Source organism: Cnephaeus nilssonii, assembly GCF_951640355.1.
Source record: "Cnephaeus nilssonii genome assembly, chromosome: 10".
In the NCBI taxonomy this organism is placed as follows: Eukaryota; Metazoa; Chordata; class Mammalia; order Chiroptera; family Vespertilionidae; genus Cnephaeus; species Cnephaeus nilssonii.
The window spans coordinates 39,386,638-39,403,176 of NC_137081.1; the positions used below are offsets into that span (position 1 = coordinate 39,386,638).

The 16,539-nt window shown below is 38.1% G+C and overlaps 1 protein-coding gene across 3 annotated transcripts in view; it reads left to right on the forward strand.

The window, feature by feature from the left end:
• Positions 1-209: 209 nt before the first annotated feature.
• The window catches only part of ZNF385B (zinc finger protein 385B), a gene marked incomplete at both ends in the record, with an annotated part of 261,326 nt that continues 244,996 nt past the window's right edge, over positions 210-16,539 (forward strand). For 2 of the 3 annotated variants that reach the window (XM_079782702.1, XM_079782704.1), the window contains one exon: positions 212-518. In XM_079782702.1, the coding sequence (XP_079638828.1) occupies positions 212-518 (307 nt within the window). Of the gene's footprint in view, positions 519-16,539 lie in introns of all 3 variants that reach the window. The other variant, XM_079782703.1, reaches the window with a different exon arrangement.

Genomic DNA, 16,539 nt, shown 5'->3' on the forward strand with positions numbered 1-16,539 from the left:
GGAGGAGGGGTAAAGGTGGAGTAAAAGTGCTCCAGATAGAGGGAGTTCATGTTCAAAGACCTTATTTGCTCAGTTAGGTCCTCTTGAGTGACCACTGTGTAGCTGGGAGACTTTTAGCTTCAGCCATATAGTGAAAATTAATTGCAATCATACTAGAAAATAAGAAGGCACATATTTCACAAGCTGTGATACCTCTTTTTTTTTTTCAGGTATGAAGTACTACTTAAGCCCTGACAACTACCCTGAAGATGGAATTATGAATATGGCAACTTTTCTGCGGGGCTTTGAAGACAAGAGGATAAAAAATGACCGGCCTGAGGACCAGTTCAGTAAAGAGAAAAAGAAAATCCTGTTCTCCTTCTGTGAGGTGTGCAACATCCAGCTGAACTCTGCAGCCCAAGCCCAGGTCCATTACAACGGCAAATCCCACCGCAAGCGCGTCAAGCAGCTGAGCGATGGACAGCCCCCGGCTCAGGGTGCGGGGCCGCTGCTGGCCAGCCCCAGCGCCACCAGCACAGGTAGGCAGCAGGGCCACGGGCTCCGATTACACCGGGAGAAAAGCTTCTGTTCTAGAACATGAAGGCTTTAGAGCAAGATTTACCTTTCACCGTAAAGCTACCCCCATAATAATCTGTATTCTTTTCCCTACAGGTAAAATCCAAGAGCTGTTTGTTACTTCTCAGTATATATTTATTATTATCATATACATATTATTTTAGACACAGATACATATATAGATACACACAAAATTTGTGCATTGGGCCATTGGCTTGGTTCCGTACCCCCACAGTGTGTAAGCATTTCTTAAAGTATTTTAAAATGTGTTTAAAATGGATCAGTGACGTCAATATTTTGCTCTCTGTAAAATTAGGCTATGTTGGGTTCCCTCTGCCTGTTTTCTATTGGGTAGCATACTACTTGATAGTGTATAAAAAGCTGCAGCCCTATTTATAACACCCCACGATGCAGGAAAGGAGCATTAATCTTGTGTGGTAGACTCGTTACATTCTTTTAGAGAGTTGCCAGCCACAGCGCTTTCGTGCGGGCGGTGTTCTAACAATAGGAACGGGCATTGCCAAAGCCAGCCAGGCTTACCTCTGAGATCGCACCACCGCAGCACTTCCCTGCCTCTTGCCTCTCACCCTTTCCCGTGGGATGGGTACAGGCAGAAGCTTTGGGGTTTTTGCATTTCTGCATCTGCCCTGAATTCTACACAGTCTTCAAAATCTTTTATCTTATCCTTGGGCAGAGCTTCCTCCTCCTCCACGTTGCTGGGATGGCATATCTTCACCGTGACACAACTAAAGACATGTTATCCAGGGTGAAGATTCTACAAAAAGTGAACCTTCTACCCAGGTTCACCTGGGAGGCCAAGATGAGCCTCCTCCTGCCTGTGGAGGGAGAGCTCCCAATTCCACTCTAGCCCGTGTCTGCTCTGGTGACAGGCAGACCTGAAGGGAGATGATGTTGGAATTTCGCGCGGGGCTGTTCCATGGTTCTTGGTTTTGTGAAGTTATGACATGATCCTCATGAAACTCCAGGGTAAATTTTTGTATGTGTGCTGTGGATACATATTTTTTTTATATTTCAAGTTAACCTAACTACTTTATAGCAATTTAATTTCATTATATTATTTCCCCAGTCGATACTGGTCATGCGGTGAAAGACTTACAGGAATTTATGGGATGCACGCTTAGTAGGGAAATTATTTTTTTCATTTTGTGTTTATGTATAATTATAATCAGTATAAATATTGACAGGTAACATTAATGTATCTGTACTTTATATATCAAAAATTAATTTACATATTAAAATATAGTTGGTGTTAGGGTAAGACTGATTTCTGTTTTATATCTAAATCAAGGAACAAATAACCCTGAGTAAAGGTTTGAATTACATCCAAATATCCATGCCTAAAATGAAGTTAACCTATAGCTTCTGATAAGTAATATTAGTAGCTAACATTACCTGAGCATTTTCTAAGGGCCATATTCTGGTCCTAAGAAGCTTACTGGAATTTTCTCACTTAATCCTCTCATTAACCCTGAGGTAGTTACTATGATTATTCACTACTTACAGACTAAGAATGGAGAGATAAAACCACCTGTCCAAGTTTATATGGCATGGAAATGGCAGATCTAGAGTTCCAACCATAGTTAATTAATAGTGAGGTGATTATTCTTCATCACTATTTTCCTGCTGTTTCCTGCCATGCAGTAACACTCAGGTTAAATTCAGACCTGTGTGCTGTCATATGTTTGTGGTCATGAATGGTTGCTTGCATAGCAAACTCTTTCACTTTGATGGATCTTGAAAACAGACATATAAATCTCGATTCATTAATTTCTCTATTGTCCTCCCATGCTAGTGAAATTAGCTGGCTGACATAAAATAAGTTTAGCAAAGATATATACAAATAATTATAGATGTATTCTATAAGTAAAACATAGATCATCATCTAAAATAACACAGTATATTAATATATAGAAAAATGGATAAGAAAATTAGACAGATTTTCAAGTCTATATATTGGGCATAAAGGACAATTTTCATATACTGATTCCAAAATATTAGATGTGTCCTGAATATCCAGTAGGAGGAAGATTAAATACCTAATAGTACACTTATAAAACGATGACAGAAACCATAGTCATTAAAATTATCTCTCTAGCTCAGCCGGTGTACCTTTGTGGTTGAGCATTGTCCCCTGAACCAGGAAGTCATGGTTCGATTACTGGTCAGAGGACATGCCTGGGTTGTGGGCTTGATCCCCAGTAAGGGGCATGCAGGAGGCAGTCGATCGATGATTCTCTCTCATCATTGATGTCTTTATCTCTCTCTCTCCCTCTCTTTTCCTCTTTCTGAAAATCAATAAAAACATATTTTTAAAAATTACCTTTCTGAGGAATACCTAATGACAGGGGAAACTGTCCATGATATCATGCTAAGTGAAACAGCAGGAACTTAAGTGGATTATACCTTAGTGTTGTGCCTGTGCATGTTATTTACTGTTTAGAGTCTCAACTCAATGAGAAGCAAGCCTGACATGGTTTTATTTTTTCAGTCACTTTCCTCAATTTTGATCTATCACATGTCTGTTTCCTGCTGGGTAGCAGCTTCCTTACCACCTTTTCTGCCCAGATCTTCTCAATTTTGTATTTTCAGAGGGACTGTTTGATTTAGAAGATTTGGTTCTATTTATAAAAACTTCCATGCCATAACCAAATTAAGATATGCTTAGCCAGACCCTGGAGTTTAGAGTGAATGTTGGGGCACAATTGGCTTTCATTCTGCTCCTCTGTCTACCTGCCCTTTCACCCAGGTGGTGAGGAAACATGGAGGAATGGTGGGATGGAACTGTTCTTGCCTTATAGACTTGGCAAGGCTGCGATGCTGTTCTTGGTAAATGATTGCTATTCTGGTTGTCTCTGTGGGTCATGGTGCTCCTAACAGACCCTGTGTTCCCTTGGGGATTGGGAGTCCCTGAGATTGAGCTGCATCTCCCAGCTCACCCCTAGTTGAAAACAAAAGGCCCCATTCCCCAACCACATGTACCTCTTTTTCCCACATTGTGGCAGATGACGATAATGTGTCCTCTCTTCTCATTTACATACCAACTATTAGGGCTTGAGGTCATATGCAGAACCAATCTGACAACTAACATTCCTCTTGAAAAGTCAGAGCTGGTGAGGCCCAGGCAGGTAGAGATGGAGTGGGGTGTGGGGGCTCCTCTGTATTTCTCTTCTCTGCTCAAGTAGCATAGGGAAGACTGGCAAGTCCATTGACAAAGCAGGCACCTAATTATGGAACAAAATGCTAGTCTCCCTTTTATGCCAGTTGCTTGGCTATAGGGGTGTTAAGGGCTGAATTTTGTTTCCCCTTCAAAAAATATGTTGGAGTCCTAATCCTCAGAATGTAACCTTATATGGAGATAGAGTAGAGTTTTAGCAGAGGAAATTGATTTAAAATGAGGTCATTGGGATTAGGTTGACCTTGATCCAGTGTGATAGATGTCCTTATAAAAGGGGGAAATTTATAGGAATTTATAGAGACAGGCACACACAGAGGGAAGATGATATGAACAGGAACAGGAACAAGGGGGCCATCTGCAAACCAACAAAAGAGGCCGAGAACTGATTTCCCCTCCGAGTCCTTGGAAGGAGCCAACCCGCAACACCTTGCTATCAGCCTTCTCGCCTCCGGAACTGTGGAATGACCCATGTCTGTTGTTAAGCCACCCAGTTTTGGGTACTTTGTTACAACAGCCCTAGCCAGTTAATAGAGGGAGGAAAATAAAAACCTATTTTCTCCCCAAAGGACAGAAGAGGCAATAGTAGAGATAATTTTCCCCATCACTGTTAATTTTAGAGGTGACTTCCCCTCCTCTTTGTCAGTATTATTATATTGTTGGGGTTGGCAGGGCAGGGGTAGGACTTGGCTTCAAGGAGTGATGATTGAGACTTGAGCCATTTCTCTGAATTAGTGACTGATACCTAACCACTGGCAATTCTTCCAGTATAGAAGTTAGGGTGTTTACAGAACCTTTAGATCTCAGCTTCTGGAGGAGCAGGATGATTCTCAGAGTGCAACTAAAACCATTCCGTGTGTGTGTGTGTGTGTGTGTGTGTGTGTGTGTGTGTGTGAGAGAGAGAGAGAGAGAGAGAGAGAGAGAGAGAGAGAGAGAGAGAGAAGGAGAGAATATAATTTTTTTTCCTGAGAAAAAAATTAATGATAAGTAGCAGCAAGATCCCTTTCCCAGCACTGTCCCCAACCAAATATTGTAAGAATACTCTGGGCAGCAAAAAAGAGAATCGAAGGGGAAGCAAAGAGACCTGAGATAACTTAGCCTGTATGTGAAGGATCCCTGTTCCTTTCCCCATCCAGTCTCAGGGGGTGGGTGGAAATAGTAGAAACCACAGGTGGCTTTAGACAAAGTATTTGCATGCTTCTGTTCCTCAAAAGTTATACAAATACAGTAAGACCCTGGTGTTCCCAGCTCCTAACCAGGGTGGGCAGATGGACCCGAGGCAGTCTCCTGATTTTCTGTGGGCTTAGTGAGCATGGAGGCTGCTGAGTGAAATTGGGATAGAACTAAACAGTGCTAAGAGAAGAATTTATAGCAATAAGTGCTTATATTAAAAGCTGTGATGCATTTACACCATGGAATGCTATGCAGCAGTAAAAAAGAAGGATCTCTTACCCTTTGAGACAGCCTGGAGGAACCTGGAGAGTATTATGCTGAGTGAAATAAGCCAGCAAGAGAAAGACAGCTATCACATGATCTCACTCATATGTAGAATCTAAAAAACAAAATAAACTGATGAATTAAATAGATCCAGAGACACAGAAGCATGGAACAGACGGATGAATCTCAGAGGGAAGGTGGGGGTGGGTGGGTGGATGGAAGAGAATAACCACAAGAACTTATATGCATATATGCATAACCCATGCACACAGACAATAGGGTGGTAAAGGCCTGGGGTGGGGGATAGGTGGTGGGGGATAGGTACAGTCTAGAAGGGGTCTATAGAAAAAAAGAGGGGACATCTGTAATACTTTCAACAACAAAGATAATTTTTTTAAAATAGAATGTCATATATGCCTCATTTTCCCTTTCTGTCTGTGAACCTCCCAATGTATGTGGGATTCCCATATGTATGTATGTATGTACAAATTAAATTTAATTATTTTATCTTGAAAAAAAAAGATAAAAGATCTCCAATAAATACATCCCTACCTCAAGAAGATAGAAAAAAGAGGAAAAAAAATGAACTCAAGGAAAGCAAAGCTGGACAAATCTGAAGAAGTTTGGTAGTTTGTATTAATATCAACATCCTGATTATGATATTTTTCTGCAGTTTTACAGAATGTTGCCATCAACTGAAGCTGGATAAAGTGTTCAATGGAACTCTCTGTATTTATTCAACTGCATGTCAATTTATAATTACCTCAATACAATTTTCAGTTAAAAAAGTCATAATAAAGGTGACCACTAAAAATGTCCAGTCTTCTAATAGCATTATCAGAGATGACAATGAGCAAAAATTTTGGGGTTTGGCTTTTTAAAAATTATCATGTCTACTTTAAAGAGATTATTACTAAAACACAATCTCCTTTTTTTAAAGATAAGTGTCAAGAGAACCTAGATATCTAAATAAATTAATGATAGTATGGTATGCTAAGAACAATAATAGATCTATATATAAGCTAGGTGTGGAACAGAGAAAGGAACAGTTAACTTTATAGAGGTCAGGAAAGACTTCCTAGGGGTGTTATTTGAGGTTAATATTCAAAAACAACTTTTGAGTTAGTCAAGAAAAAAACAACATTCCAGGCAAAGGGATATCAAAGCAAATGCATGCAGGAATAAATTATAAATCATTTATTATCATTGGAGTGAATTATGATTGGAAAAAGGGGAGAAGATCCCTGTGTCCAAGTAGGAAGTAGCTAGAATGAAAGGGTCTTCCTTGTCCTGTGGAAACTGAGGCATAGGAAAAACACAGTTGCCCAAACACACATATGAAAAAGTATGGAACAGCTGCTGGGATTCAGAGGTCTCCTAAGTTCTCTTTCTATTGTACGCTGGTTTATGGCGACCTGGAGCCTCACCATCGAGTCTAGACAGCCCAGCCTTGGTGTTGTTTCACCACATGGCCGCCCAGAGGTTATTTTTCCATGACCCACATACAACTTCCAAGTCCAGATAAAATTGACCATTATTTATTCTCTATGTATCCTTCCCTCTGCTGGCAAAGGCTGCCCCTATTCTTTATCCTGGGTGCCTACTGCTGTAAAATTTCTCCATCAGTCCCTAGTACATTCACCCTTTTGTTCTCTGAGGTGAACCTGAATTTAAAAACTGTAAAGCAGTTGGTGTGTGAGTGACTGATATTCTAACCCAGTGGTTCTCAAATTTTTGCTTGCACCAGAATCACCTGCAAAGGTTTGTTAAAATGCCGAGTATGTTAGAAAGGCAGATTGCTGGGCTCCATACCCAGCATTTCTGATTCAGTAGGCCTGGGGCGGAACCTGAGAACTTGAATTTCTAACAGGTTCTCAGATGATGAAGTTGTTCCTGTTCCGAAATAGTGAGAACACCAATCTAACACATTGAGGGGGAGTTATACCTGAAAAGGAGCTTCTACCTTAAATAAACCTGTAATTGGGAAACGGTCAGAAAAGAGAAAGGCAGCCTTCTTGTGTGTACCCACTGATCCATGGAAAGAGAGGGATGATGTTGTGGAAATAGAGTGCATAGCCCCCTAACCCCATCAGCCAATCCTCACCCCTAACTGTGAGCTTTATAAGCAACTTTGCACCTTCTACAGTAGCATGAAAACAGTGAGGGTGGACTGAGAGGCTGCGGTCACATGGATGAATGGGGGCTCACCTTATGCCAGGTATTGTGCAAAGGAGGTTACCTCATTTGAATCCTCATAACAGATTTATGAAGAAGGTACTATTATTATGACATACAATGTGGGTGAGGAATAAAGAGGTCAGATAACAGCTGGATTTAGAATAAGTCGGCCTAATTCTGTGGCCTGATTCCTCACTATGGTGTTATTGCCTTTCATTTACAGATAAATGTTAGACTGAGCAGCAATTGCATAGTTTGTGCTTACAGTTTACTGCTCAGATAGGGTACCTGATGTGGAAGTTGAATCAGAAAACAGAGGACCTTTATTCTCTCTCGGATGCAGCCTGTTTATGTGGTAAGGCCAGCTTTTGCTGTTTAGAGACTTTCCCTAAACATCATTCAGCAATACTTGATACACTGATACCTTCTTCCTTCCCATCAGAAACAGGTAAATCACCAAATATAGTAATAAATATTAACTTTGTATTTTTTTTACATCCTCAAGAAGCATTTGCACCTGTCGTGGAGAATCAAGTTGCCCCAAGGATTATGGTTGTGAGGATTACTTGTGTTCTGGGGCTCTTGGGATCCACATTTCCTCATAATGGGAAGGTATTCTCTCTTAGGGGGAGATCTCTGATCCTGCCTTTGACACTATTTTGGCACAAGTAATATTTAATTAAAACTATAAAACATCAAGCTCAGAATATGAAGGTTCTGCTGAATTGTGGTAAGAGAGACACATCTGTACTTGATTTTGAGATGCACTGGAGATGCAGGTTATATGAAATTACTGAATAATGACTTCAGTCCTCACGGCCCAATAAGGTAGAAATAATTTTCCTCATATTGTAAATAAGGAAACAGAATTAGAGATATTTGGAGGCCTTTCCTAAGGCCACACAAAGATTCAAAGTCTAATATCTGTCTTGAATTCTACATTACCTCTCATAAATTTTTACAACATATTTTTCAAAAAGTAATAATGAAAAGAATTCGTGACTATTTCCTTATTAGCTAATGTTTGTTTTTCCCAGTTGCATATTAACTAATATGCACATTTTCTTGCTCACCTTAAATTAATTCCAAAAGAATTTCGAATCACATTTAAGGTTAAGCTTTTAAGACAGAACAGGAGTTAGTAAAGCAAAGAGACTGGAGAAGCGTGATTCAAAGGCAGTAAAGAGAATGTTTAGAATCTTAAATTGAGAAAAAATTTGGCGTGTCTACAAACTTGAGAGTTGGTTAAAACTGAGTGAAAGAATTAGAAAGAAAAACAAAAGGAGTTGGAAGGTAGGCAGGAGTCATTAGAATTTTTTTTTTAATGATGCTTTATTTTAATCATGATTCTATGGGTCAGAGATTGGAGCTTTTCTCAACTAGGCATTTCTTGTCCTGGACTCACTAGACATTACTCAGGTAGCCAGCACACTGATTGGGTTGGATGGCCTAAGACGCCTTTAATATATGTCTGCAATTAGTGTTGATGTAGGTTGGATCATGCTCACCAGTAGACCCTGTCTTTGAGTTGCATAGACAAGGCTTGTTACACAGAGGTCACAGAGCCGCATTTCAAGACAGCAAGAGCAAAAGCTGCAACCACTGCATTCTTTTGGTCAGAGCTAGTCACAAACCAGTTCAAATTCCAGTGATGGGGAACAGACTCTGCCTCTTGATGTGAGAAGTGGCATCTTTTATTTGGCCTTAAGAATTTTGAACTGCGCTTGAGTAGATTTTAAGTTGAGGACCCTTTGGAGGCAGTGGGAAGAAGGTAAATTTGATAAAACCAGGGGATTTTGCAGCAGGAAGTGGAGGGAATAGTTTGGAGGGGGAAATGAAAAACAAGATTAGGAGATGGGTTGTCAGTTGGAGCGTAGTGTGGAGTATTTTTTTGTTGTTGTTGCCATATTCTATGTTTCTCTTTGATGCTTCCAGGATCCTCCAGGATCCTCAACTGTGTTTTTGCTTTCTCTTTTCTAATGATCTCTTATTTTTATTCCTATTCTACATTAAAGAAATCGCTAATAGGGTTAGGACACTGTGATAGGTATTATGACTATTAAAATATGTGTATGGGCTTTAAAATACACAGGCCATTTCCCCCCACTGCATCTCCTATGTATTTAAATTGTAAAATTTGGCAGATCCAAAATGGCAGCAGAGTAGATAGATGTTACACTTACCTCTTCTCAGGACCAAAGTGGAATTGCAGCTAAAATATACAGCAATCAATCTGAATAACCAACTGAAGACTAGCTGAAGACAAGTCTTATAACCAAGGACTTACAGAAGTCACATTGAGACTGGTAGGAAGGGCATTGATGTGAAAAGGTTGGCCCTGCTCCCATGGGCAGTGGTTGAGATTTTGGAGGGATATCTAAGGCTATAAGTTCCCCTGAGAAGAATGCGTTCTCAACCCCAAGCTGGGCTCCCCACCCAGAGCACCAGAGCCAGGAATAGGTGCCCACATAACGTCTGGCCATGAAAATCAGCAGGCAATCTGACTACCAGGGAAAGACGACAGTCTGCTAGAGACACAGCTGCTCTCTTAAAAGGCCAGCACACAAAATCTCATTCCCAGCCACTCACTCTGGGCTCCAGCAGAAGGAGGGTGGAGCAGATCTTCAAAAAAGAAAACCAACGAGAAAACAGTGGTCTTAAATGACACAGTAGGTCAAATGGATTTAATTGGTATCTTCAGAGCATTTCACCCCAAAGCAGCACAATATACATTCTTTTCAAGTGAACATGGAACATTTTCTAGGATGGACCACATGTTAGGACACAAAACAAATCTTAATAAATTTAAGAAAATTGAAATCACATCAAGCATATTCTTTGACCATAAGGTATGAAACTAGAAATCAATGGCAAGATAAAAAACTGAAAAACACACAAAGATATGGAGGCTAAACAACATGCTACTAAACAATGAATGGGTTAACAATGACTATAAGGAAGGAATCAAAAGATACCTTGAAACAAATGAAAATGAGAACACAACGACCCCAAATCTCTGGGACACAGTGAAAGGAGGCCTAAGAAGCATTACAGGCCTATCTCAAGAAACAAGGAAAAATGTCAAATAAACAATTTAGCATTTCACCTAAAGGAACTAGAAAAAGAACAACAAACAAAGCCCAAAGTGAATAGAAGAAAGAAAATAATAAAGATCAGCACAGAAATAAAGGAAATAGAGTAAAACAAAAAAGCACACAACAAAAAACAAACCCAATATTAAAGATCAATGAAACCAAGAGCAGTTTCTTTGAATAGATAAACAAAATTTATAAACCTCTAACCAAATTTATCAAGAAAAAAAGAGAGAGAACTCAAATGAATAACATCAGAAATGAAAGAAGTAACAACTGACAAAAAGAAATACTAAGGATTTTAAGAAAATATTTTAAACAACTATATTCTAACAAATTGGACACTCCAGATGAAATGGATAAATTCCTAGAAACATACAATCTTCTAAGACATAATTAGGAAGAATCAGAAAATCTGAGTGGAGATATTACAATATTGAAGCAATAATAATAATAATAATAATAATAATAATAATAATAAAGTCCCAACAAAATAAAGTGCTGGACCAGATGGCATCACAGTTGAATTTACCAAACACTCAGAAAAGAACTAACACCTGTCCTCAAACTATTCCAAAAAATTCAAGAGTAGTGAAGACTCCCAAACACATTTTATGAGGCCAATGTTAAAACATTATCCTAATTCCAAAACCAGATAAAGATACCACAAAGAAAGAACATTATAGGCCAATATCCCTGATGAACATAGATACTAAAATCATCAGCAGAATGTTAGCAAACTGGATCCAGCAATACATTAAACATGATCAAGTGGGATTTATTCTAGGGATGAAAAGTTGGTATACTATCTACAAATCAAAAATGTGATATACCACATAAAATGAAGGATAAAAATCACTTGATCATATAAATAAATGTAGAAAAAGCATTTGATAAAATCCAGCACCCATTTGTGATAATAACTCTCAGCAAAGTGGGGATAGAGGGAACATACCTCAACATAATAAAGGCTATATGACAAATCCACAGTCAACATCATATGCAATGAACAAAAACTAAAAGTGTTTCCCTTAAGATTGGGAACAAGACAGAGATGTCCACTTTCAGCACTTTTATTCAATGTGGTACTGCAAGTCCTAGCCACAACAATCAGACAACAAGAAGAAATAAAACGCATCCAAATTGGAAATGAAGAAGTAAAACTGTCACTATTTGCAGATGACATGATACTATAATAGGGAACCGTAAAGTTCCTACCAAAGAACTACTAGAACTGATAAGTAAATTCAGTAAAGTAATAGGATACAAAATAAATATCCAGAAATCAGTTGCACTTTATATACCAATAATAAACTATCAGAAAGGGAAACTAATAAAACAATCCCATTCACAGTTGTTTCAAAAAATACCTAGGAATAAATTTAACCAAGGATGTAAAACACTTGTACTCGGAAAATTATATGACACTGAAGAAAGAAATGGAAGAAGATACAAATAAGGGAAGCATGTACCGTGTTCATGGATAGGAAGAAGTAACATCATTAAAATGTCCCTACTACCCAAAGCAATCTATAGATTCAGTGCAATCCCTATCAAGATACCAATGGTGTATTTCACAGAATTAGAAAAATATTCCAAAAATTTATATGGATCCACAAAAGACCCTAAAATAGCCACAAGCAATCTTAAGAAAGAATGGAGTTGGAGGAATCATGCTACCTGGTATCAAACTATACTATAAGGTCATAGTAATCAAAACAGCATGATATTGGCATAAAAACAGACATGTAGATCAATAGAACAGAATAGAAAGCCCAGATTGATTTTTGACAAAGAAAGCAAGAATATACAAGGGGTAAAGATAGTCCATTTGGTGAATGGTATTATGAAAATTGGACAGATAGGTGCAAAATAATGAAACTAGACCACCTTCTTACACTATACACAAGAATAAGCTCAAAATGGGATAAATACTTAAATGTTAGACTTGAAACCATAAAAATCCTAGTAGAAAACATAGGCAGTAAAACCTTAGACATTTCTAGTAGCAGTATTTTTTCTGATATATTTCCTTGGGCAAGGAAAACAAAAGACAATGTAAACAAATGGGACTTCATCAAACTAAAAAGATTTTGCACAGCAAAGGAAACCATCAACAAAATAAAAAGGCAAACCATTGAGTGGGAGAACATATTCACCAATGATACATCTGATAAGGAGTTAATATCCAAAATCTATAAAGAATTAACTTAAATCAACACAAAAACAAAAAACAATCCAATTAAAAAACCTGAATAGACACTTCTCCAGAGAGGACATACAGATGACCAATAGACACATGAAAAGATGCTTAATCATCAGAGAAATGAAAATTAAAATAACAATGAAATATCACCTCACCCCTATCAGAATGGCTATCATCAATAAATGAACAAACAACGTGTTGGTGAGGATGTGGAGAAAAGGGAACCCTTATTCACTGTTGATGAGAATACAGATTGGTGGAAAGTAGTATGGAGTTACCTAAAAAAAAATAAAAAAAAAATGAACTGCCTTATGACCCAGTGATTCCACTTCTGGAAATACATCTGAAGAAACCCAAAACACTAATTTGAAAGAATATATATACACCTATATGCTCATTGCAGCATTATTTGCAATAGCCAAGATATGGAAGTAGCCCACGTGCCCATCAATAGATGAGTGGATATAAAAAGCTATGGTACATTTACACAATAGAATACTACTCACCTGTAAAAAAGAAGGTGGGCCTGGTGAGTATTATGCTAAGTGAAATAAGTCAGTCAGAGAAAGACAAGTACCATATGATTTTACTTATATGTGAAATCTAATGAACAAAATAAACTAGCAAACAAAATAAAACTAGACTCATATATACAGAGGACAAACTGAAAGATATCAGAGGAGTGGGAAAAAGGTGAAGGGATTAAGCCAAAAATACATTGCCCCGGCTGGCTTTGCTCAGTGATTTAAATGTCAGCCCACAAACCACAGGTTCTATTCCCCATCCAGGGCGTATACCTTGGTTGCAGGTTAGATCTCCTGCCTGAGTTGGGGCATGTGCAGGAGGCAACCTGTCCATGTGTCTCTCCCACATCTGTATTTCTCTCTCTCCCTTTCCTCCCTCCCTTTCACTCTCTCTCTAAAGATCAATGGAAAAAATATCCTCAGGTGAGGACTAACAAAAACAAAAACAAAAAAAAGTTATAGACACACCATATGGTGATTACCAGAGAGAAAGGGTAGGAGGAGGTATAAGAGGGTAAAGGGGAATAAATGGTGATGGAAGGAGACTTGACTTTGGGTGGTGAACACAATATAGTTACTATAGTATATATAGTTATTATAGTATACAGATGATGTATTATAGAATTGTACACCTGAAACCTATATCATTTTATTAACCATTGTCTCCCCAATAAATTCAATTTAAATAAATAAGTAAGTAAATAAAATAAAATTTTAAAATGTATCCTCAAATGGGTTTTCACAGACATTTTTGAACCTTAGAACTTAAACTCGAAATTGTAACAATATTGGTTCACCACAAGATGGTGCCACAAGTATATTGAAAGTGAGATATTTTCTTCATTTTAATCAGGTAACATTTTGCTGGAATTTGTTAATGGGTATGGAAAGCAGAGAAATACAAAGAGGTGAGGACATGTGTGACATGCATGTGTGGGCAGGAGCATGCTCATTTGACAGACAGACTTTTTATGAGCATCTTCTATGTATTAGGCTGAATATAGGGGTAATATCAGGATGTGTGTATTAGAGTGTTAAGAGAGTGAGAGATGTTAGGGGGGAGAGAGAGAGAGAGAGAGAGAGAGAGAGAGAGAGAGAGAGAGAGGTGTAGAGGAGATTTTCTTCAGTTTTCAGGAATAACAATTACTGCTGAAACATCTAATATTGCCCTCTGTCTGGAAAAGGTGTAGTTCATTTTAAGAGATATTTAATAATGCTAACTTAGGTTTGTGAGATCAATGAAGAGGTAGGGCTAGAATCCATCAATATGATAATGTCTTTTACAATAGAGACATATGGTTTTTAAATGCTTCCTTTTTCTTCATTTTTGATGAGTTAGTTTGCCATTTATCATTTAACCAAGACGTTTTTTGCAAAATGTATCTACCATGGTGAAAGTATAACAAATTATTGATGAATTATCAATAAGTTTCTACTTTAAGTAAATAAAACATTTTAGTGTGGAGGCAGGTGGGTTGATTTTTTTACAATGCACTTTTCTCCTAGACCTATTAATTGTAAGTCCATAAATTATTTTTCATGGAAAAATTATTATACAATCCATTTTTAAGGTAGAGCCCATATGACTTCCTACAGGTTTCTATGAAAGAACCAATTTAAAAGGACAAAGGGTCTTGGTTAGAATATACCAAATTGGACCCTTGAAAAGAGGGCATTTGATTTACTTAGTTTAAATTCTAGATCCTGTGAGAGAGCCCAGGAATTGTATGTTACTTAGAGTAATTCAGACCCAATGATGATACAGTAGAATGAATATTGATATTATTTTCTGACTATTCGTCTTACCCAGGATTGGTCACCATTAAGTTTCCAAGTATTTTTCCAAATCCGAATGTCATTCTTTAAAAAGAATAGTTAGTGCTCCATATCTGTACTCCCCAGGTAAATTGAATTGAGACTTATATGGTAGGGTTTATTGAGATTGAGGGGTTTTTATGAATGAAAGTAGAGCAGTTTGGAAATAGGAAAGCTCAAATCGTAACTCCAACCCTCACAATGCTTTGAGATAGGGCTCCAGAAATTTTGGGTGGTTTCAAAAATCTAGAACTACACCTAAGGTAGACCTAAAAAAGGCATTAAAGAACAGCTTTGTATTTTTTCTGTACATGTAGTTTTAAAAAACATGGGAATCAATTATATAAGTATGGAACTCCAAAGAATTGATATGTAAAGGTTTTTGATTGGAACTTTTATTAAAAAAGAATTAACAGGGGCGTTTGGCCCATTTTTAGGGAAGGGCGGATAGTCTGTTACTTTAAGAATGCTTTGAACTATGAACTTTTACATATATTATTTGTATTAACAGATACATGTTTTATATCAAGTCTTGATTTTTTAGCTTTCAAAAACTAAGAGCTGGCACCTTTCTTTTTTTTTTTTTTAGGAGGAAAAATTCATGTATTTTTATTTTTAAAAATTTTTTTTACATATGTGTCCTTATTCCCCCATTACCCCCTACCCCCCACTAATGCTCCACCCCCCTGTTGTCTGTGTCCATTGATTAGGCTCATATGCATGCACACAAGTCCCTTGGTTGATCTCTCCCCCTTACTCCCATCGACCCCCACCTTCCCTGAGGTTTGACGTTCTGATCGATGTTTCTCAGTCTCTGAATCTGTTCTTGTTCATCAGTTTATGCCGTTCATTATATTCCACAAATGAGTGAGATCATGTGATATTTATCTTTCTGTGTGGAAATGGAATCTTAGACAATTATGGTAAGTGTGTAGGTGGCTGAGTGATTTGAATCATGGAACACCCACTTAAAATCCTGGTGCTATCTTAGAATAGAAGTGTAACCTATTTTTGTGTGTGTGTGTTACCTGTTTTAAACTAATCTGTGGAGAAAGGCTTTTGGTAGAGGGCTCAATCGAAATTTAAGTTAGTGAGTGTATCTCCTCACTGTGGGGTGAATGTGGTGTCATCCTGACTGACCTACTTTCTTCACACACATGTTCTCCTTTCATACCTTGACAGCATCAAAGGCAAGAGGCTGTTGGACATCATTCCAAGTCAGGCATCCCTGTGGAATGTTACAACAGACATGGGGTTGGTTCTTAGGCCAACTGTGAAATATGTTTGCTTTTTCTCCTGATTACACAGGAGTTTGGAGGATTTAGGTGGGCTGGTTATTGCATATTTTTTATAGGCTGAGTGATAGAATTTACATCATGTTGACTGACTTTGTTTCCAGAGCCAGACCTCTGGTGAGCCTGCCTTGCAATCCAGAGATCTTGCCCTATGGATGCTGGAAGTTAACTTTCTTCTTATGTGGACCTGCTGTAAAAGGTATACGGAGAGGCTGATTTTGATCATGGCAAGTTTCCCACTATA